This window comes from Ylistrum balloti, unplaced genomic scaffold (assembly GCF_031769215.1).
Source record: "Ylistrum balloti isolate Yb309-2 unplaced genomic scaffold, AGI_CSIRO_Ybal_v1 Utg371732, whole genome shotgun sequence".
Lineage (NCBI taxonomy): Eukaryota > Metazoa > Mollusca > Bivalvia > Pectinida > Pectinidae > Ylistrum > Ylistrum balloti.
The window spans coordinates 30,436-55,949 of NW_026782871.1; the positions used below are offsets into that span (position 1 = coordinate 30,436).

At 33.0% G+C, this 25,514-nt stretch overlaps 2 protein-coding genes across 2 annotated transcripts; both read left to right on the forward strand.

Moving 5' to 3' along the window:
• The first annotated feature begins 3,359 nt into the window (after nucleotides 1-3,359).
• LOC132563451 (protein phosphatase 1L-like) lies at nucleotides 3,360-7,360 on the forward strand. Its single transcript, XM_060228209.1, has 5 exons — nucleotides 3,360-3,551; nucleotides 4,578-4,766; nucleotides 5,428-5,596; nucleotides 6,417-6,547; nucleotides 6,908-7,360. The coding sequence occupies exons 1-5, from the start codon at nucleotides 3,360-3,362 to the stop codon at nucleotides 7,280-7,282; spliced, it is 1,056 nt and encodes a 351-aa protein (XP_060084192.1). The 3' UTR covers nucleotides 7,283-7,360.
• A 10,650-nt stretch (nucleotides 7,361-18,010) lies between these two features.
• On the forward strand, nucleotides 18,011-24,480 carry LOC132563445 (arginine and glutamate-rich protein 1-like). The gene is made up of 5 exons (XM_060228204.1): nucleotides 18,011-18,268; nucleotides 18,779-18,886; nucleotides 19,172-19,397; nucleotides 21,823-21,906; nucleotides 22,224-24,480. Exons 1-5 carry the CDS (start codon nucleotides 18,072-18,074, stop codon nucleotides 22,380-22,382), a joined length of 774 nt encoding a protein of 257 aa, XP_060084187.1. The 5' UTR covers nucleotides 18,011-18,071; the 3' UTR covers nucleotides 22,383-24,480.
• The last annotated feature ends 1,034 nt before the right edge of the window (nucleotides 24,481-25,514 follow it).

Genomic DNA, 25,514 nt, shown 5'->3' on the forward strand with positions numbered 1-25,514 from the left:
TGTGTCATATACGTCTCTGTGTACACGCATGGCTACACTCAAATCATTAGAATACAAATCTGTGCATATTCAATTAATGTGCATATTTTTCATTTTTAAAATACACGATACAATTAAAAATATAGGACGAATGAATTAGATATAAACTGAATTTATTATGCAACTATCATTAAGGACATACAAATTTAGGTCAAATATAACGTGCGTATCTGACAAACATTGTATTTTATTTATCTGTTATATTAATTCATTTGGTAGCTAATTAATAGCTATGTCTTCTCATTGTTAAACTATAACGAATTGTGAGTAATCAGTACACTGATAATGAGACAGGTTTGAGTAAATATCATTTACCTGTCAGACCATCACCGGTATACGCTAGCATATTTGTCACGTGGGGTAATTAGCTAAGTCGGACATGCCGTTTAGAGAAGCTCACGACCTCGGGTATTGACACCTTCTTACAATTCGGTAACCGGAATGTTTGGTTTGCCTTATTATTGGTCTATTCTTGGAGAGACCCTACTGATTTCTGAGTGAGCTGTTTGTAAAAGCCTACGGGGGTTGAGACTTATAACCTCTTGAGCTGCGAACTTCGTCAGATGGATTGTCTTTTAGATCTGGTGATGCACCTATCGGTATAACACATCGTATAATTTTTTTTCATTGCAACTTTTTTTTTGCAACACTACGAAAGGAAAATGATGTCGTTTGAAAGACACATTCCTAGAAGGGCGTCTTTTGGCGGCAAAACATCCACGTGTTTACGGGAACCTCTCATATTTCGGCGGATGGCAACACGATCACCGGTCGCGAGATCAGTGTCATTATCGTCTGGTACCCACAGACGCGATAACAGAATTCTCTTTCGGATATCAAGTCCAAGCGGGGTAAGTTTCTTCTTCCATTGATTATTAGGTTCAGTAAAGACCGAATCAATATGAACAGGAATGATGAATCAGCTTCGAATGAAAAAAAGTACATTGAAGTGTATCACATATGATGTATTTACAGTGTAATCTGTTTTAACGGTATATTATCCCGGCCTGACTGTACATTTTTTTTAAAAAATCGTTCATGTCAGTTCCAGGGCTTATCAGATGCCCACCGAGTATCACGGTTTTTATTGTACCGTTACAGTTATGCACACATTTTTCACATTGATTTATTTTCCTGGTATCTTTTCTGTATTCATGATAATGAATATAGGTTTAAATCAGCTTATGATACTTTAGGACAATCAAATTTTATATACCCATCTTTAAAAGAAAGGGCCGGTTTCCAAAACGGCCCCTTCTCTGATTCAAATTTCCTGTTGGTGGTGCATTGCCCATGCCGTTGTGGTCACAAATCTATAAAGTATAAAGATTTAGGTCACTTGGTTTGTTTTTTATGGCTCCTCAAAGTTGTACCTTTCAGAAGCTGTCTAAGAGTTGATAAAATGTGCATGTTATGTAAAATATTAATGAAAATCTAATTAAATGATAGTCACTGTAAAGAATACATTCATGGCATGATTGTGACCAAAAATCATGTTTCCATCGCGCCATTTGGCTGTTTTATGGAAGAAACAATCTCAAAAATGCCATTTTCGATGATAACATTTTAGACACAAAAACTGTGTTTTTTAGAGAATACACCCTTTTATGGGCGTTGGATGCAAACCAATTTTTATCCTATTAAATAGTACGTAATATGCTATTGATGAGAGGAAAAATCATCAAAATGTAAGTGGTGGAACATTTTAAAATGTTGGGTTGAATTAGCCTATGGTTGAATTGCCGATTTTCGACTTTCTTTAGATAATTAACAAAAAAACGAGAGTATTTGCTCGGTATGTTGAGAATATGTACACAGATATGAAAAAAAGTGAGAGAAACACTTTTTCATAAAAAAATCCAAGATGGCTACTTCGCAAGTCCCCATGGTTGAAGACATTGGCTGACAAATAGACAGAACAACAAACAAAACGTGTTCCTCATGATTTTGGTTGGTTTTCGCATTTACGAGATTGTTCATAGCTACCGGCGATTGTATAATACCTATATTTATAAGTTTGGTTAGTCACATGGTAACGGGGATCTTTCATATCGAGCCCAAAACATACTTTCGACATATGCACTCTGTTGCCGCATGGAAAACTATTTCAAGTTTTGTCGGAATTTCTTTACCTGTGGTTGTAATGGTCGAGGGTTTTCCAGCGTCCTGTAATACCCAAGGTAGTACAAGATACTGGAGATGTGCGCACACATTCCCATCGTTCTCTCTCCAACTGGGCACTGGCAGTAGTAGTCCTTTATTGGGGCCTCAACATCGGGTGAAACGGTGAACCGTATCCAAACGTTATATTTCGTTTGGCTTTTGTGTCGAGAATGTATTTGACATCGGAGAAGGTCTGGGGAGTGCTGGTTAAAGCCACACCTCATAGTCGCCGTCATCACTTAAATGTTCGGCGATGTAACCAGGAGCCATAGATATCTGATACGTTCCACACGTAATAGTTCTCAAGTAATCAAGATCGAGACGGGGAAACAGTACTTTATTTATTTATTTATTTTTTTTTACACATCATAAAACTGTCATGAAAATATCCGCTCTGATATTCAATATAAAAGTTTGTATATAATAAGCTATATAATAGGGTTTCAGACAACGTTGTTACTAATTTCCCCTTTTCTTTCAATATACAACCACATTCAGGCGGCGATATGAGAACGTTCCACCACCTGGAATAAGCTTATTTTTGGTACACATATGAAACAAGTAAAGCTCTATCCGATTTTCTGATGGAAATTTGCATCCAAAACTATATAACGAGAGAAAATTGCAAATTTATGGTATTTTTCTTCATAATTGTGTCTCTGCAAGTGCATTTTCATCCGAGAATATATTTTTTTTATGTTTTATGAATAAACAGGATGTTTTGGAAATATTTACCAAAAGAAATTTATACTATGTTGCGAATTACAATTTCGAGATAACCTTCTTTTATTTACGAACTTATGTCTTTGATGCTGAAATTGACAACTTTATAAAAATACATTTTCACTGAAATTATGAAATCTGGGTGTCGGAAAGGTGTAAAATTATTTTTCGGAAAAGAAAAAAACAGTAGTTGAGCTAGATAAGAAATTATACGGGGGCAGGCTCCTATGGAGAATTAACATTACTGGAAACAGGCCCTTTTAAATGTTCCGGTCAATATTAGGTTATTAATCATCCCTTTACTACGTGCCATTTTACCCACAACACCCTAGTCAACATGGATCCGTTGTTGTACACTTCCTGTTAGTTGTCAACCCTGTTTATTCCCTTTTCCAAGCCTCATTTCCCCTTTGTATATCCCGAACAATGGCAACATGACGGTGATAGCAGCATGCAGTCGCTTCCTGCGCCGGTATCTGTTCTGCCAGGAAGCATTGATCTTCTTAATTTTATTTGTGATCGTCTACAATTCTTTGTTCCACGTCAAGCCAATATGGCGATATTTTCAAAGGGCAAAATTGAAAATGCAACTCCGATGGAACGGGCCGAACAACACATATGATAAGGTATGCATTGTTGTCGATAAAATTTTGGAATTCCTAAGCTAAAACCTGGCTAATAGTAGAAATTGCCCACGTGATACAGGTGGATATCCGATTTCTCATGGACAGGTTGGACATGGAGTAAAGCATTTAGTTTGGTTTATTGTTGCTTTACGTCATCAAACAGACAGGGCCAGTGTCATTTAAGGACGTACTAGGTGTGGGTGTTGGAGGAAAGCCGGAGTTTCGGAGAAAACCCACCGACCTGCGGCCAGTAGCTGGCCATGTAGGTCTTGAACCAGCGAGCCAGTGGTGGGCTATAATGATAACCTTAATCCCTTGTAGGATTCCGCCTAGGAACTCATTTATGTTGGACGTTTGACCTTGTGCTTCATCGGGCAACCCTGCATATGGGAATAAGTCATGCATATACCACCCTCGATACTCCAGGGGTTGCATTCACTTTCACTCTTCAAAATCGAAGGTTCCATGAACGACATCTTGTAGACAAGATGAAAAGACTTATTTAGTACTTTGATTTACATCAAACAAATCTCAAGGTTGCAAAACCCAAGGAGTATTGAGGATGCTAAAATGCAGGGTCATTTGAAATAGAAACACAAAATTCATTTAAACATTTGCATTGAAAAAGGATATATATCTTCATTTACTTATAAGTCAGTTTCATACACCATTGAGTCATATCATATGGATTCCTTTGACTCCTAAAATTAGCATTACTGTTACAGCATTAGAGCTTTAAATGTATACGAAATACAGAACAGTTTGGAAAACATCTTATACACATCAAGCTGTTTTTTTTTTCTTTTCGTGAACAACAAGAAAAAGAACATATTGCTAAAACTGAAAATAGTTTGGTATACTCAACATGATAATTCTGCAGTCTTCTTGGACATTGATGCATTGAACAATATACAAAACATTTATTAGCAATATTTTACATTAAAAGTGCATCTGATAAGAATATTTAAATTCAATTACTGATGATCAAATATCAATTTAATGTCATTATTTTCTGTATGGTCACAGGGTCCAGCTTCTTTAAGTTATCCTGAAACTGCAGAGAGGAAGGCCTCATGGGATTTAAGGAAACAAAATGCAGCAGTATATGCGATTCAGGGACGACGCCCACACATGGAAGACAGGTTCAACATTGTCAGTCGTTTAGAGCACACAGGCACATCTATTTATGGAGTGTTTGATGGACATGGTGGAGAGGTTAGTACTTGTATATCACTTATCAAACAATGGAAACATTGGTCTAATAATGATGATTGATGACAATGAAGGAATGTTTAGACTGATTAAATAAGTGCCATTTTCTGCTATTTTGAAAAAAGAAGTAAAAGAATAAATTTGTGTCATATCTTCAAAAATAGCATGGCAAATAACACTTTTTATTCAGTTGCAGTATACTGGTGAAAAGAAAGCCAAGTACATACATTCCATTTATATACCAGTTAGATAATATGCTTACTTACAGCAATTGTTATATCAAACACTCATATAGTGTCATGTTTACAGAACTAGTGTTTTATTTTTGTTTATGTAAACAAAAGATGATTGCAAAGTGCATATAAAACTTCTATTCTCATTTTCTCCTTGTATATATAAATTCCTTATAGATGGTTCAGATGATAATTGTTTCCTTACAAAGGTACTAATGCCTGTGTGTTGTTTTCATACATGTACATTTTATAATTTTTGTTGAAATATTTGTAAAACTTTCTAAATCATATAGATATTATTTTTTCAGGTTGTACAATGTTTAATTTTTTTTTAGAGAGAATACCAATGAACATCTATAAAATCACATGTAAATCATTTAGTTTCTGAAAATCAGGTTTTCTTAAAATAAATTCTTTATTTATTTGTTTAGTTTGCTGCTGACTTTGCAGAGAAGACCCTGTTTAAAAGCATTATGATTCGGCTGTTGAAGGCTTCTCTTGATGAACAAACAGAAAATTTTACTTCAATGCTCACACAGGAAATGCTGAACGTTGATAACCAACTTCTGGACATCGCTCGCTCAAACATGGATATCTCAGGTATATATCTTAAAATCTCACTGCTGTACACTTGAGGTGAATCAGCTATTTGTAAGCCCGAGTTAGGGTGGGGGCACATTACTATTTGTACTTATGCAAAATCAGGGGATAGGTTAATTACTTGAATAGGAAATAACATTGGCTTTGTTATTTACACAGCAATAGCCAGACTTGATATATAAGATACCTTATAAATTAAAAAAAAATAGCCTTACTTCATGATTATATGTTGTAAACAGTACCATCCTACTAATATTGTACATGTCTGATAGATAAAATGTAAATTCTTTTAGAGAAGTAGCTTTCTGGGAAATGCAATGGTATAGAGCCTGAGGATAAGTCATAATGTGCATCAAGGAGATTTTGACATTTTTGTTTGATAGTACATGTTGTTTTGTTTCATTGATGAATATTAAGCAGACGATTATGTAGGTGTGACTGTAATGAAGCTTGGAACAACTTTTCACTTCAATACCTGAATCATAGATGAAAACAAATAATTCATGTAGGATTGGCTCTTAAGTAACTTTTATCGGGGAAAGATAGAAAAGTTAATCTTACAAGTCATGTAGGTAATGAGATACTTTAGTAGGTAAAACTTGTCATAACATTTACTTGTGTTGTTGTGAAATATCAACAGGATTAACCGTAGTCAGTTTTAATCAAATTAAAATTTAAAATTAAAAAGTTATGTTACATTATATATAATTTAAGGAATATTTTTTGGAAACTGTCCAATGATTATGGCAAAAATTTGTACCAGTGTAAAGCCAATAGATATGTTGTACTATGGAGGCTGTAATAAGTTTCCTCATTACAGGTTCTACAGCGTTAGTTGCTCTGGTGAAGGACGGTAAACTGACTGTGGCAAACATTGGTGATTCACGAGGTGTTCTGTGTGACAAAGATGGCAGAAGTATTCCCTTGTCATATGACCACAAGCCTCACTCGGTTGGTATATCTCTAGTATAATACAAATGTAGTCCATATACTTTACCAATACTTTTTGGAGCCAAGATTTTTTTTCAGTTGTGGGATTTCATATTATTTACTTTACCCTGTTTCAGTAAATAACATGTAGACAAATTTAAATAATAAAGATAATTGATTGTTTTTAATTTAAGAGGTAGTTATTTATCTCTTCTGAAAAAATACAGCAGTGCAATACAGGGTTATTGAATGAAATTCCTTCCAATGAGCTTTGATATATCATATATAGTATATAAATATTTATAAATATTTCAAATATTTGTTTTGTCTATCCTCAACATTTAGTCTTATTGCAAAATGTGTGATATTGTTAAATTTCAGGTAAAAGAGAAGAAGAGGATAAAAGAAGCAGGAGGTTTTGTGAGTTTTAATGGTGTGTGGAGAGTTGCTGGTGTCTTAGCAACATCTCGTGCACTTGGTGACTACCCTCTCAAAGACAAGAATCTTCTTATTGCCGAGCCAGACATCCTTAGCTTTGATTGCAAAGAAATACAACCCCAGTTCATCATTTTAGCTACAGATGGATTATGGGATGTGTTTGGTAACCAGGAAGCTGTGGATTACATCAAAGAGAGGCTACATGAGCCTCACTTTGGTGCTAAAAGTTTAGTGCTGCAGGCATATTATAGAGGATCGCTAGACAATATATCTGTGATGGTTGTAAAATTTGGTACAAATTCGGATCTGTTACGGTAGTTTTGGATAAAAAATTAAAGACTAAAATTATTTTAAAAGTTACGTCCATGTATGTGTTCAAATAACTGATGTCATGATCTGTCCGTTTTGATTTTGAAAGAACAATTTATTTCAAATTTTATTTTATAAAGTGCTGAAATTTCGATTTTTTAAGACAAGAATTATGTTTATATAGATGCAAGTTATGTGTGTTTTGTTGAGGATGATTATGAATTTAGATTTTCAACTTTTAATGTGAATTTTCTGATGTAATGATTTTGCTTATTAAACTCCCAAAAAGGTTCAAAGGTTTTGAAATATTAAGCATTTTGCGGATCACATGTTGATTTACTGGAGCAATATAGAATTTCACTATTCTCAGATATTACATTGATCATATTAATAAAAAAATATTTGGAAGAAATTGATTAAGTCAGATTGAAAACTGCTTATTAAAGATGAATTTGCCTCAAAAGACACCTTTAGTGTATTTCTGTTCAAATCTGAACTAGTGTATTCGAAAGGGAGACAACCCTGAATTTGGCAAGATTTTTTGTTATGAAAATTTAATATATTGTAAGAAACCAAAACTTCAGGTTAACAAGATAAAACTATTATGCTTTTATGCTTTTTAGAATCACTATTTACTATTTCAGTGTCTCTGTATTTTGTAGCCAGGCAACACTTACTTTGTAGAAAGGGCAGTTCCTATGGATGTGTATAAAGTTTTAGCATGTGTAAGCTGTAGATTTGTTGCAAATGCTATTTATGCAATATTTCTGTACTTCATAGCTTGTAGTTCTTATGATTTTGTAAAATCTTTCTTATTTTCCAAGGGACTAGGAATTCATTCTTATAATTTCTTAATTCATAAATCACATTTATTTAAGAGCAGGGTTTGATGTGAAATACAGAAATCATAACTTACTGTTTAATAGCAGATGTTATAAAATAACAGGAAATGTATTTATATTTATGATTGAAAGAGATTTTGTTTATTTATATTACATTAGTTTTACAAATAATGGCCATATTTTGATTTAGTTCAATAATGCATTGTCTTTTTATTGGTTACAAATGTTATACATCATATTGAATATGATTACCATTTATTTTAAATTCATTTGTAACTGATAACACTTGGGCATAGTAATTAATTGATGATACATAAAATGCCATTTCTTTCCTTTAAATTAACTCTTGAACTATTAGCTTTAATGTTATTTTTTTTCCATTTATGTTGACTGAAGGATGGCATTTATCAAGTACATTGTTGTCCTATTTTTAAAATGGTATTCATACATCGCAACATCCACAGTCGTAGGGAAAAATCCTGATTCAGCAAAAATAAATTTTTTACTTAGGATAACAGATTACCTTACATAACAGACTCATTGGTAACTGAACATTTATCAGATTAAAATCCACCTCATTGAAAGTTACAAACAAACAAAACAAAATAAACAAAAACAAGTTTGTTTGTTTCTGGGATTTTTGTCCCATGAACCAAAACAAGCAAAAAATTAAATGAAATTTTTCACAGGTGAATTGTTTCATTAATCAAAACAAGGGTTTTACCCAACATCAGAACTGCTGTCATCTGAATTCTCAATCCACCTCTTGTACAGTAGCAATTGTTTTGGATTCCAAGAAACTTAAACCTGCATCATAGTAAGTGTTGGAGAAATGAGTAAAGTTATTTACTAGATAGGTCACAGACAGAAGAGGCTTAAGCTGTAGCAAGTCACATTCATCTTATTTAAAATTTTTAATTTCTAAAATATTGACGTAATTGTGACTATAATTTTTATGTGTGTATGTATCTAAGATGTGATTCAGTGATTTTATTTTCAAGTTAAAAGGATTACAAGGTTTGTGGTGATAATTTTGCTTTAGTCTTAATCCCATCTGTTACAATAATCTATGCAGGAATTGGAATGAGTGATAATTTACTTCAATGAATATTTTCAGTGCAATGATACTGAAATAAAAGTATAATGTTGTATGCCTGTATATAAGTATATATATATGTTAGGGATGTCAATTTCATAGAAATTGCTATTCATATACTGGTCTCATTCAGTATTCAAACATTCATTGATATTCCTAATATATACATGTATATATATGTGTACACACATATTTATATAAATGTATATATGTTTTTTTATTACTATTATTAATCTCATTTACCCGGCAGTAAGCCCAGCGGCCAGATTATCAGTGTCAGAGTCAGTGGTGGGCTTTTACAGGTTAATGATTCTACTGAGCAGCAGCATAATATGTTGAAGGGCTTATTGCCAAGCATGGGCTTATTACCAGACATGGGCTTATTGCTGGATGGATATAGTAATTAGTTTGAGATTCACCATTCCTTATCAAATGATATGTACTTAGCTGTGTGATATATTGATAGTTCACAATGGAAATATTTGAATACAGAATATTTGGGTGTATTTCATCTGAATTTTTTAAACATATGTTTATGTTGTCTGTAAGTGTTACGTTTTTCAGTATGCATATTTCTGTAAACAAAAATTGAATATTTAAGAGGAGGTACAATGCTATAGTGGACAGTAATTATTTTTATCGTAAGGACAACTGTCTCAGGTTTTGTTTTACTGAACACCAATGTAAATAAATGTTGTGAAGATAACACTTTAGTACTAAATTACAAATTGATTTTTTAGTTAATAGTTGGTGCACAATTATTTAATTGTTAATTCACTTAAAATATTTAGTCTGACTCATTAGCTTAATGGTTAATCATCATTCTACATGTTGACATCCGGAATTTTTTTTTTGTATTTTAAAATTAAATGTCTTAAAGTGAAAAACAAAAATACTTCTTAAAGTACTGCGATAAATATGTTCTGTCATAATTTTGATCTCCCATCCTTTTTATTGAAAGACAAGAAATAAACAGAGTATATTTCCACAAGAAATCTTGTATGAAATACTTGTTTAGAATGGACAAACATACCATAGCATACATTAACATTGTATATTTGTCTGTCACTTATTCTTTCAACACTTTGAGTCTTGTAGATTCTTTTAAGTCAAATATAATGTGAATATAAATAGAAAATGTATTATACATGTAAGATTGCAGCATTTGTGCATATATTTGTGCAACAATTGTATATGTATGTGTGCAGAAATTGTGCATGTATATGTTCAGCAAATGTGCATGTATGTGTTCAGCAAATGTATTTGTGCAACAATTGTACGTGTATGTGTACAGAAATTGTACGTGTATTGTGCAGAAATTGTGCGTGTTACTTTGATATGATTTGTGTGTGCTGTTGATCATATAGATATCACTAATATGTGATTTTATGCAAAGTACTTGATACTGCATGTTGTTGATTTTTTATTGTTTACCGCATATCAATTACCACTTGTTTATGCTGATTGTAATTACATCTCGTGTGAATTAGATGCAATACTAAGCAGTGCAATATACATGTTATATATATTTTTCTCCATTAAGTGTAAGTATAGTTATTTTGTGGTTTAATTTTATCAATAAAGTCCTGTCATGCATGTAAAATAATGAATAAAAAAATACTATTAATTCCATATTATTTTAGAAATTTTTTGTTTTTTTTATTACTTTCAAGAAATTTTTTTTAGATGCTTTTATTCACAGTAAGATTTTGAATTTAGAAAATGAAACTAGACGGCTGTGCAGCAGTAAAGTATGTATATATATTTTCTGTTGTAGGTACTAGAATCTATTTATGGACACTTACACACATTCCTCATTTGGTGTCCCCACTCTCAGTTATCTCCCTTCTGTCTTGCTAGAATATTCGTCTACCAGATGTATTTTGATGCATGAAAAAAGTGAACAATTACATGATTCTGTCCTTAAATATTCTCAGATCATGTATTATTTACATCAGAAACTCATATATGGAAATTTAAAATTGGTGACTTGTATTAATTAAAGGGTGCAAAACTCTTTGTAACTCAATAGTCATTAGGCAGTTGAATGCAAGAAGATTTTGGTTGTGTTGTATATCAGATAAAGTGTACTGTTTACGATGTGAATGAGTGCTGCCATACTGGGTGTATACCTTGAATGCAGTCCTTCATCTTATATGTACTTTTAATCTGAAGGGAAGTTGATTTCTGAAAATCACCATTTCTCTTAATTCTTCAAATTGATTCAATTCTTAAAATAAGTGATGGGAGATTTACATGATGAATCACATTCATTTGGAAATCATTGACAAAATAGGAAAAAAAAATAGAAAAAAATAGCATAATACATTATGGAATGTAATTTTTTGGTGTGTTTATTGTTAGCCTATGAAGCCCATTGCTTGTACAATTTTTGCCAAACTGTGTTTGACTGACTGATATATCAACAGATAATCTAATCTGCATGATAAAATATCCTTAAGTTTGGTAAGACAAAATGTAAAGTAAAAATACTTTGGTTTTTGGTCTGTTAAGCTTTTTAGAAATTTTTACACAAAACTGCCTGTAGATAAAATGCATTTGGTATTTGAAATAAAAAAAACCTACACAGGAATTGGTATTTTGTGATAGTAAAAGATGGATAAAAAAAGTCAGGCATGACTGATAACTGGTCAAATAAATACATCTCATACCATATAATTATTTCCTTTAGAGAGCACACATATATTGTTATTGCTAAAAACAAATTATCACTGGAAATTGGCAGTGGATATACTTGGTGTGTTATCTTTGTCTCTGAAGTCGTAGTGACTTAATTTCAGTTCATGTAAAAAAACATATAATTGAAATTTTGAACCTTTTCCAACAACAAAATGAAAGAAATATTATCACTAATTTTAAAAATTGATTTCTTTGCTAAATTTTGACAGACATGTTTATAATTGTGAATGGGCACTGTTTCAGATTTGATACTTCTAATTACAGTAAACATCACAATATATCATAAGGAAAGTGGACTGGAGTTGAAAAATCATGAATCATTAACATTTTGTGATGGCACCAGTTTACTGTTACAGTCCTCGTTAGGCTTTTGTCATATACATACACCAGGTGTTGTAGTTAAACTCCTAGATATGTCAAATTTTGTCCTTATCAGTGGTGTAGGGCATCTGTTGAGACAGCTAAGAATATACAATATGTGGAACCATCTTTGAAAGCATTCGTAGTTTATTAACCTAATGTAGTACATTTATGATATTGATAATGAGGAATATATTGCATCCATTCCTTTCATTGTTATTATGTCTGTACCCAGTTACAAGTGCCTGGAACCTGTTTGTTACACATGTGGAAACATACAGACACAATCATTTACTACTAGTACAATTTAATCGTATATTGTAAAATCTTTTGTGTTGTGTATCCACCACTGTATTGTCACATTTTCATCTTTGAAATACTATATCACCTTTCTGTACTTTTTGTCTTTAAAATGCTGATTTTTCGTTGCTATGTTTTGCATACATATACATATAATTATCAATCTTGTAAAAAAATTTAATGATTCTACAAAATGGTTATATACAATGTATATGATTAGATAGTGATGAAATTAAACAACTTGTGATATATCTCGAAATATCATTATATATGTATATAAACAAAGATTGTACTAAAAATCACTGTTTTTGAAAATAAATATATAATTTTTCACATTCTTAGCAGCAACATATTGTGGCACTATAGGTGTATGTGACAACATGGTATTCTGTGACATAATACACTGTATTCAAATACGTAACATCTTTACAACAGCCATACTGTACATTTTTAACTTATCATTGTGCTGTGTTTTAAATTTGTACGTTGATATGAAAATAATAATATTTGGGTTGTATTTAGTTTCTAAGATTAAGACATTTTGTAGAACTTTGTATACAGTTTGCAGACTCACCACAAATTTCTGTCTTATTATTTAGATTGAAGTTTACTTACATGATTTTATCATGAGCCTGTCATCAAGTGAATTTCCCATGAGATTTTTATGCACATGCCATCAGTGTAATATAACCCTGGGGTGTTTTCATAGGCTGTGGTAACCAAAAATTGAATGTGATGTCATGAAATGGACAATGGTATTACGTCATGATCTGAAAGTAGTGTAACAAATGGACAGCTTCTGTTTGATTTTGTCCTCCACAATTTGACTTTAAAACCTATCAAAATGTAAGCTTTTGGAGTAATTTGATAACAAGTGTATAGATTTTTTTAAAATTTTATATGAAATTTTATGCAACTTATCTTAAAGTTTTAAAGTCTCCAAGTCTTGCTGAAACAAAAACTTCTAAGATTAATTTCATAAAAACTCAAATGAAATGAAAATTCAATTAAGATACTATATATACCTAGTTATGTAAAGTCATAAAATACCATGTGGACAATTTGAAATTTTCTCCATTTATATATTAACATTCTATTTAAAGACTAAGAATTGTATATTCCATTAAATTGTTCTAGAATTGATATACTGTAATAGTACTTACTCAACATTGCTTTTATCAATGACAGGAGAAATTTAAAACATATTTTCTTGTATTGATATAAGCCATATATCTAAATTTCTGAAATATTTAAAACAGTTGTATTTATGTGGTTTTCAAGTTGTACACATTTGTATATATTTACATCAGTGAGAAAACCATTCTTTTGTTCAGGAATTTAAGCCAATGATATCCGAGATTACTGGTGATTATGTTTGATATCAAGTCTGATAATTTTTAGGCTCTCCCCAAACCTCCACCTCACTGTCTTTGTATGTTAACAGATAAAACTCTTATGGAATACTGACCAGATTTCATTTCCGGTTTGAATAAAAATTATTTAGTATATGAATATATATTTCATCATTTCTAGATTAGTTTTTATTTTGTCATTATATAACGGTGAGCTGCCAGTAGAGAATGGTTGAGAGAAGTTTAAATCTCCATTTATGTTTTATTTTTATTATCTTCTAGAAAATATTCAAAGTTAAGTTGAATTATTTTTCTTCTTTTCATCAGAAATTTTTAACTACACAGCCACATGTAGATAATTACAAATGTGAAAAACAAAATTGTGATAGTCCATGCTACTTGTTTCTTATATAAATCCAATTCTAGATGACTAGTTTTCTAAATCTATTAATGGTCTTAGTTCTGGACTTGATAAACATATCCTGGGGTTATGTTATAGATAAATCAGTAGTTCTACCAAAAATCCTTTTAACTCTCCACCATAAAACATCAAAACTAAGTTTAGCCATTTTGACCTTCATACTACATTTCAAAACATTTTTCAAAGAAATCATATAGTTTCTGGGATGATGGTTATACAAAGTCTATGGTCACCATATATTTTAATGGTGCAGGCTGCATGCTGTATATCTAGACAATTTATCTCAAACTCTAATACCTTAATTAAATTCTAAATAAATATAGGGATGTTACATTCAGGTACCTTAAAGTTATTTTCAGAACACAGTTTCATTGCAGTAGATTTTTGATGTAAAATTATGTGAAGTATTTTTTCAAGGTTCAAAGCTTATCACCACACTAAATATTGTCCCTTCATGTGTCTCCCAGATAATTTTTTTCCCAAACCAATGAAACGTTTTGATATTATTTTAAATGGGACCTATACTTTTTCAGCAAAACATCCATGACTGAATTTTAATGTAGATATGTTTTTGTGTACCATGTAATGAGTTGTGAGAGGTTTGAGAAGGAAATTACTTGCTTGAAAATGATATCACAGTAATCACACTTTTTACAGGTTGTATTCAAATGAAATAGCTGAAAACATAATTATTTGATTTCTGTTTCTGAAAATAATGATTTTTAACTTACAAGTTGGTTAAAACTGAAGAGTTTTTAGATTTTATTAAACTTTTTAATATTATAAGATATACGCCCCTGGTCCATTATGACCTGCTTTTACCATTTTGGTGAAATTTAAATCACTTTTTATAAAGGGAGCCAAAAAATCCCTGTTGATCGAGATAAGTCAGTATTTGGGGTACATGTTGACCTTTGTAACCTCATGTAGTGGTAAATATAGCAAGTAAGTACACCCAGAGCAGTTATAGATTTGTTCTACCAATAAATTGTCATCTCTGTTTCTCTCTGATTCACCTGGACGTACATACGAAAAAGAACTAATATGAATGATCATCACTCTGATGGGTCATATTGGTCTTGCAGCGTGTCATAAACATATCCGTACACTATGGGATTTTATCCGTGTACAGGAAACTAGGGTATACATATAACATATATTTTTATTATTTGTTATTTACTTCTAGTCACAATAAAATTGCATATTAAATATATGTCTTCTGTGCTATTTGTGTTTGTTTCCATGCTATATTGAAACAGAGACGTATATAACACATTATATATGTCTCTAATAGAAATGTTGAACGCACGACTGTTATCTTACTTCAAAGATAAAAGTTGAACGTAATGTTGTAATGTGGTTCATTTGTATAAAAGTGACGTCACTGTGATACATATACATTGTATATGAACCGTTGGTTCGGAATTCCCTGGGATTCAATACAACTTTTTCCGTGTATGTTTAAAGTTTTCCTTAAGGGCGCTCAGGACATTACATTGATAAGCCCAACGTCATCAATTGGCTGAACTGTTTCAAATCGCCCTTCCGTCTTGTGTCACATGCATATTCATAAGATTTTTTTTTTCAAATTCCATATGCAGATTACCCTTGGTCCCTCGTGCAGGATCATTTTAGGCTAATTAGGAAAACAGTATCGCTATCAAGCGGCCATTTTGAATTTTGACAGTTAGAGTATGAGTTCTGCCGTTCGTCACTTGTGTATGTTTAATTTTCAGACTGATCGGAGAAACAAAATGGCAGATATGCGGTCGTCTTGAATTTCGATAGCTGAAATTCACTGATATCGCTAGTACTTGAGAAATACTCAAATGCTGTATATTTGTCAATTTCATTTCTAGGCTTCCCTTGGTTCCTACTCATATAGAATTAGTCTGAGTCTATAACATCCTCGATACTCAAGGGGTTACGATCACTTTCGCTCTCTGTACCCCTGGAAAATGTCATGGCAAAAACTGAAGGTACACGCGAAGTGTTTTGATTGGTTCCAGGAGAAAAAAATACTGACTAATCACTGACTGATACAATCCGTTTACATAGATTACATAGGAGCAACACCCAACTTCAAAGTCATTACAATATACCGTTATGAGACCTCAAGATTCGTTCGATGTATATCAAAGGATCAAACTAGTCTTTTCGTCTTGTCAATAAGATGTCGCACACGGACCCTTCGATTTTGATATGACATGTTCTATACGTAGATTGAGGTCTTAGTCGCTTGATTGCATTGATGGATCTATGACACTTGTTTGATTTAAGGACAGGTAGAAAAATGCAGTGGCCATCTTGGTGTTTGACATGTTAAAAAGCCTGTTATCGCTGTTTGTTGAGCACTTGCAGTTGTGACTCTCATGTGTCATATTTATTGAGCTTTCCTCTGACCGTCTTATTAGGGATATATATTATCGGTATACGGCCAATATTGGTGCATTTTTATTTTGGTCTGATTGAAAAATGAAAAACACGTTAAGCCGCTTCGTTATGAGGAGAGTCGTTGTTAGCCCTCGGTACACAGAAGGCGGCACTTCAAATTAATCAAATAAGACATTTTATCAGAAGCAGAATAAATTTCGTCTTGATTCCTAGCAATGTATATATCTGTTCATGATACGGCATTCATCTGTCAACGATTATCGAATGCATTTTTTGACATTCGAGTAAACATATTTATTAATTAATTCTTTTTCTTTATTCCTTATTTTCTTTTATTCTATTCCAATTTCAAACAATTTTATTGGCATATAAATACATATATGACAAAGGGATCAAACATCAGGCAGAACCACTTAAGTCCACTTCCACACAAAATGTTGGCATTGGAACAGGGCATAATACGTTTACCCATTCATTAAATAATGCATTGTAACACAGGGGAAACAACTCCTATTTACCTGAATTTGACTGTTTAATTATAATATTCGGACTCAATAATCTATTTGGTTAAAAAAAATCAATTTCTATTGAAGAACGTGGAAAATTACTCACTGTGTGTATATTATTACAAGGTTATATACAATTGCATTTGTAAATATTTGTTGAGATAAAATGTCTTTATTTCATCATATACAGACCAAAAGTACATTGTGACATATATATTGGAGATAATTTTTCGCTATCGTGCATGTGGTCCGCAAGGGACACGTCAAGGTGATGGCGACTTAGAACATAGACACTAGTCTATTTAACAAATGACGGTTTCCCGACAGCTTTTGTACGCTTTTCTGCAGTAAAGATATTACGACTAAAATGGTGAACATCCATCATTCAAGCTACAAACGCGCCTCAAAGTTGATATTGAATTCATTCATTTAATGATATCTCGAATTTGAATTATTTATATCGATATTTACGGAATTATTGATTCATTAATTAACATCATTAAAATCACCTGATTAAATTAATTATATTTATACACAGGACAGCGGCCTTTGAGAGTACGATTATTTTCTATTTTTTTCTATTATTTGTTGAACGTCAAATCACTGTCGTTTATACTGAAAAAATAGCTGTTTTCTAATTTTCAATTGTGTTTTAAGGTTTGCTGTTGGACGTCGGATAATTTTTAGGCCTAGACACAAAAGCTGTGTCGACATGCGCAGTTCATAGTCTGTTAATGTTTGCCATTTCCGGAAATAAAGAAAGGAAGCCATTTTGGATTTGCAAATGATAACAGGAGCATATTGCTAACGTTTACCGTGTGCTTTATATGCACATTTCAAAGAAAATGGGTCGATCTCGAAGTCGCAGCAGATCTTCCAGTAGACAGAGACACAAAGGGAAGCACAAAAAAAGGAGGACACGATCTCGCTCCGGATCACGGTCGACTCTGAAGGAATCTCGATCCAGTCGTCGCAGTCGAAATCGCTCAAGGTCGAGAGAAAGGAAGCGAAGTCGTCATGAAAGGTATCACAGAAATGTGCATCACACACTTTATATATGTAATGATTGATAAATATTTCAGGCCCTGACAATCGCATTGATTACTACAATAAATGCATGTAGGTCACAAGATGTCCGCACGCTGCGCGTTGGTTGGATATGTTTGCAAACAATAAGCAAGTCGGGGGAATCACAAATTTGCGCATAATGCGCAAACTGGCATATTAAACTACGATTGGAGTATGGATTTGTTACTCTATTTTCAATGTGACCATGTCAACAAATCAGTCTTATGCTCTGCAAATTGTCGGACTCCACTATGATACTAATTAAACTGTTCCCTTTACAACTTCTCCATCCAAATTGGTGAAATTTCAGGTTTGTTCCCCAAGTTTTTCATGTACTCCCCCATATGAATACATTGTTATAGTAAAATGTACCCCTAGTTTCAAAAGGCAACGGGAAATATTGACAAATTGAAATTCTGCATTAAATTGCTGTAACATTACGTTTTAATCAATTTTCTGCTTTCAGGAAACGTTCATCTTCAAGTAGCTCTAGTAGTGATGATGATCTTATCATACGTGCAAAACGTAGAGAAGAAGAAGAGAAAAAGGTGGAACTGGAGAGGCAGAGACTACAGTAAGATTTTGTTTATTTATGGGAACGTGAAAGTTGTTAATTATCTTTCAGCTGATTTATCATTACACTTTTATATCAAATAATTTTATTGTTTTTTTAATTTTAAAATAAAAGCAATTAACTGTTACCGTAACCCGTAATTTAACCTATACAAGACTGTTAGAGGCAGAGTAAAAATTAACAGGATCAGTAATTATATTTTCAATTCTATGAAATTTACATAGTAACTTTTGTAAAGCAGATTTTTGTCAGGGACCTGAATTGACTTAACTCTTCAAATTACAGAAAACAAAAGGAACTTGAAGAGCGTTTGATAGAGGAGGAAGTTGCTCGACGTGTGGAAGAGCTTGTTGCTAAACGAGTTGAGGAGGAGTTGGAGAGACGAAAAGATGAAATTGAGGCAGAGGTCCGTCGTCGTGTTGAGGAGGCAAAACGCATAATGGAGAAACAAATGCTTGAGGAGTTAGAACGTCAACGAGAGGCAGAGCTTGAGGCTCGTAGGAATAAGGAGGTATACATAAGATCTGGGCACCTGTTTGGGTTGGCTCTGGTCTGGTCTTTTATATAGCCACAGTAAAATGTGTGGAGGAGGAGTGAAAGTGGGACAGAAATGCACAGACCCTTCACAGCTTTTGAAAGCTTACTTTATAATGCAAAGATAATATGCTGTATATTTAATTCCATCTCTTTGATATGTTTTCTTATATGAAATCTTTTCTATTTTTTGTCCAGCTGATGATATGCTGTAACCCTTCTGTAAAATTTTTTGAAAAAGTATATTTGATTTCCTATATTCATGCAGCCAATATAATGCTGCAAGTTTCAGACAGTATAGCTTGTGAAGTGACTGTTGCTGAACAAGAATGAATGAAACACTAAAAGGTGTAGATTTGTTCAAGTAGCTTTGAATGTGAAAAGTAAGCATAAGTGAAAAAAAATTGAAAACAAATCATTATTAGATTTATTTGTATATGCCTGTAATATTTTGGTGGATGCACCTATAATTCGTAGACCACCATGTCCCAGCACTTTCAGATCTATTGTGTAATTTCTCTTGAGCAAATAATGTGATAGTGTGAGGAATATAGCTGTCAGTGGTTATAAAAACATCAAAATCAGACTAAAACTAACATTTAGCATCTTGGTACAGAAAAGGTGAAATAATTTCTATCCCTTTGTTCATTTGTGTTTTACTGCAAAATTTTTGGCCAGAACATGCTTTTGAATCATACGTCCATCACATACATAAACATGTATTTGTAAGAATTCATCAATTCTGGTACACTCTTAGTACACTGATCAGGAAAAAACACAGTGAAGAAAGTATTTATGCAATCCAATTTTTGAAACTGTTTTTTAGAGTCTGATTTGCAGCAAGACTCGAATGTAACAAAGTGACTAGCCATTCATTACATGACAGAGTGTTTGAACAAATCTTCAGCTGTGATGTACGTATGTGTCAGTGAAGGCCAGACCTTAGCTATCCTTCCGAGTCTGTCAAACAGCGCTCCAGCTCGGCTCCTCCTCACATAATGCAACTGTCCATTTATATTATATTAACTTCTCATTAGTAAACATAATGACTGCTTTTGCTGTTTTTCGCTACCTACTCTCCTACCTTTTGCAATTAAAGAAGAAAAATGTTAATTTCCTTTTTTTTTGAAAGCACATTTATTTATTAAGAAAGACAAAATGTTGCAAGGTTGGTTCAGGAAGTCATAACTGGACAGTCAGACTCGGAGAAAGAAAAACCATCCCACCCTCAAAATCTCCACGTTACTGTTATATGCATGATGGAGCCATTTAATTCCAGGCTATGGTAGAAGTAGTCCCAGCAGATATCACCGATAATCATGCCAACCAAACATTTTCTTTCACAGTTCTCTTAGGAATTGCAGTATCTATTAACAGACATAAAGGGAGTTTCAGGGCAGGAATTATTACCTCTGTATGCAAGTATTAGACATTTTTTTACAAATCTTGATATATTTATATCACATAGGAGCATCGATCAAGTCTAAGGTACAGTAGAGCTGAGAGAGTGTAAGAGAGAATGTATGTTACCTATAAAGTAATCATATTGTGGGAGGGAAAGGGTGGGAGCTTGGGCGGGTCTACTTCAATTGTCATAGTACGAGGGAGAAGGATGTTCATTGTATGTGCCTGTGATGGAGGCAAGGAGGGCTTTTGAGTTTACATCCCTCCACGATTGCTTACTCATGTGAAGATTTGTAGCTCGGCAAGCGGAGAGAAGTAACAATGCAGTCTGGTTTTGGTATGTACGTTAACTATCCATCGTCCACAGGTAAAAAAAAAATGATGCCATCTTACATGTTGTCGTATACATTTACCATTACAAATTTTAATGCACTTTTTATTGTTTTATTAATTTTGGTCTTACATGGACATCAGGGTTATCATCAAGTATTTATATGATGATGATGATGAAAGATTGCTTTATATTTTATAACTACTTCAGTTGATTTAACATGTATTTGACAAGGAAGGAACAACCACTGTTAATGTTCCCTCGTTGTTGTGTGCTGTGGATTGATTGTTGGTCTGCTACTATACAACGCTAATATCATAATGTTTACATCAGATAGAAAATATTTTTAATTTATCCAGAAGTCACTCATTTATCTATGCTTGATAATAAAAATCAGATATTTATGTATATATAATCTGTAGGATTCTTATACAGATCATCAATCAAATATAATCAAAGTGAGTCTAGCTTGATGATATCATAGATAATGTTTTCAGTGTCTTAAATATATTTAACCAAGATGCTTTTATGCTCAATAAGTGTTAAAACCTTAGGAATGAGTTTTGGAATGCTTGGGTGGCTATGTTTGGATATAGAGTAACAACCAGTTTTTGGAGTTAGGCAGATTTCTGCTGAACACATGTTCACATGCCAACCTTTTTTGTAGGACGAGGAAAGGAAGAAAAGAGAGGCTTTAGAACAAATAATGGAAGAAAACAACCGCAAGATAGAGGAAGCACAGAAAAAATTGGTATGTGATGTAAATCTGAAATATAAACAGAAAATAAAGATATCCTGAATCGTAACTTACAGTATAAAGTCAGCATTTAAAGTGAAGATAATCTAAAGTGGTAATTAACATGAACTATATATTCAATTATTCTGAAAGGTTTTTGTCAAGTTGTATTCTTCATTTTCTGTGATTCATAGTGACCCTTGCACTTCAATCTGCTCATCAATGTGTTATTCATAAGTACATTGATGTCAGTTTTAGTGTCAAACAGCTTTTTTTTCTGAAGATGCATAAAATCATGCTTTTCTACATACAAATTTAAAAATTTTCTGCAGGCTGAGGAACAGTTGAAATTAGTAGAGGAACAAAGGCGTATGTTAGAGGAAAAACAACGAATGGAGGATGATGATAAGCGACGTAAAAAACGGGAACAGGAGGTAATACTCAATAAGAAGAATGCTCGTCCTAAGGTATCCTTCTCTCTGGGAAAGTGATGTGTGTCATGCTGATAGGATCTAATTAATTATTGTGTTGTGCAATCGCGAGTGAAAAGTCATCAGAAAATTGGAAGGTGAAATCAAAGATTCTGGATGTTCCGAAGGCTATGCTCACGGGATACTCAGCTGTTGATGGAGAGCTTGGTTATGTGGCATATTATCAACTCAACAGAAATGTATCTAATTCTCCACGCCAGAGGGAAGGGATATAAATTGATATTGAATGTGTATGTATCAGGATGTGTTTTTTTTTTATGTATTATAGTGTTGTGTATGATAGTGAAAGTGTGTCTGTAAGAGTGTGTGTTTGTCTGTATTAGGGTGTCATTGTTGTGTGTGATGATGAATGTGTGTGAGTGTGTGTTTGTATAGGTGTATTGTGTGTGATATTGAAGGTTTATGTGGGGATGCCTGATTGTCTGCATTAGTGTGTTGTGAGATAATGTGTGTGGAACGTGTTGGAATATGGATTTGGCAGAGATAGTGCTAGGGTAAATATATAGAAAAGAATTATTGGAAATGAGGAGTGATTTTAATGGAATACATATATATATCATTATTTGTTGATGTTTCAACTTAATTATATGATGAAGTTGAATGTGATTTGACGTTTTATGATATTTATATTGTCAAATAAGATGTTTTAAGAAAATATTTTTTTGACATATAATGAATGAGAGGACTTTTCTTTTTACATACTGTATAGATGTAAATATGGTCTGTTTTTGGACAGTATAAATATGCCAGTATTGCACATGTCTAGCAGAAGAAAAGACTTGATCAGACCAAGCATTACACTTGGCTGGCAGTGTTTATCACCAGAAATGAATCAAAACAAAAATGGATCTAATAAAAGGATGAATGACATTTTATTTCATAGATAATAAATTCAGAGAGAAAAATGTTGACTAACTGTATTAATGATGGGTGTTTAAGGCTGGCATTGTACTTGGCTGGCAAGGTTTGTGATTGTTTGTGTGGAAGGTAGTTACAGAAATGATGAGCTGTCATCCTGTTTACACAGATAGGGCAAATTAGAGGGATTTGGATTGTTTGGCTCAAGGTGCTGTGAAACTTGTTTGCTCCCTTCAGGATTAGGATGAACATTTCCTGGGCTGAGTGGAGGATATGCTTGCTGTAATCTGCTACACACTTTATTAGGTGTGTCATTGTTCTAGCTTATAGAAGTACATCCTTTATTCAGCACAGGAAATTTTCATACGTAAGTTGAAGGGTCCAAATAGGAAGTCTGAAATAAACAAGACTTCAATTTTACAGAACATTGGGCTAAAATTGACATGTGTGTTCTTAGATCATTGTTAATAATGACAAAATTTTTCACATTCATGACACATATTTGTACATAATTGTTGATAAATTATACTTGTGCCAAGGAATTTGTTTTTTCCTGTTCCCGGGAAGTGTTTGCTTATACCCTAAAATTTCTTGGCAAGACATTTTACTTTCTTGAAGATCATAAAAAAAATGAACTAACATTTTTTTTATGAGTCAGATGGGTAGGTGTTCAGTAATTTGTTTTTTTATAGATGAGTATCTTGGTAAAATTGTTTAGATTTAAAGCAGACACAGAGAAGATTTAATTAGAGTAAGGAGAGGCCTACGGTAAGTCATCCTTTGTATAGATAGTCTTTAGGTAGACTTAAGAATGCTCTAGTCTACAAGGGTCACAGTTTCTGACACCTGATTCATTAGATGTGTGGTAGAGTGGAAATTCCTAGTTAAATAATTAAACTTCAGTTTATTCTAGATCTGCCGTCTTCCTGATCAGCATTTTGTTTTTGCTTTTCACAGAAAGATATTGTTTTTAATTTTTAGACGTAACTCACTCCCTTAAGAATGATAAATTAATGGCTTTTTTCATCAAAGGATAGGACTGTTGAAGAAATTTCTTCCTTAAATGCGAGATTAAAACTAACCAATGTTTTCATTCTATCAAACATAGTAAGGGAGAGGGATGTTATTATTTGTAAAGTTCTTAATTGTCACATTTTATTCCAAGAATTATTTCAGCTTTGGAACTTAGATATGAAAATTGCACTTTGTTGCAATAAAAAAAAAATTGTCTATGTATAAATTGTTTTGTTTTTGTTAAAATGTCATTAGGACTTGGAATATTGAGAGGTATGGAAACTGCAGCAGAAATGTGGTCTTTACATGGCGTTTCTCATGGCACAGTTTCTGTTATCACTTGTCCTCCTAAACCAAAAGTCGTCTTGAAACATGACTTCCACTGGAGCTGTGTTGGCAAGAGATAGTCCGAATTAAAATATTGGAGTGTTGCTGTGTCCAAGATGACTGCATTGCTGTCATAATAAAAAACCTTGTTACCCGTTCCTCTCCCGAACAAAAAGTTCTATCATTGAGACAGGATTTCAACAAAAGAGTTGTGTATAGGTCACCAATTGTTATATTTTCATTAGACCCTGTGCCCCACTCAAAAAGCAGTCTTAAAAAATAACTACTGCTTCTTTTCCTTTATAAATGATTGCGATGGCGTCAGAAATTTTTTTAATGAGTTGGGTTTCATCCACAGATGGTACCAATTAAAACTGGAACCTGTGCCTCATTCCAAATGGCCACAATGACAGCCATTTGGAAAACATTGTATTGCTATGTATACATCTCTTCTAAAGAAAAATGTTATTGAAACCCGACTTCAAGAGAAAAGGCATTTTGAAACAATATTTTAAATAATGATTTGGAAATGGATTTTTGCCGCCACATTCAAAACTCTGTTCCCCTGATTGAAAAATTGAATGAAACAGGAATATGGTCCTCAAGTAAATTTGAACCGTTGGCATTATCAGCAAACCTATCATCTTGAAATTAATGTTGTAAATGACATGTGTATGGTTCACAGATAAATTTTAACTTATGTCGCATTAGATAACGCCAATGCTGCTTTTTGGGAATAGAAGTGTCCAGACAGGGTTCCTTAAATTATGATTTGTTCACGATCCAAAGAAAGATGGTCCTAATAAAATTTTATGCATTATTGTGGCATTAAAGGTGGCGATCATCTTGAAAATTTTGTTGTCGCTAATCCTCCTGAAGGGAGCCTTAAAGAGCCGTAATTGTACCACTTTCAAGATGACCGTCATGGTCCCT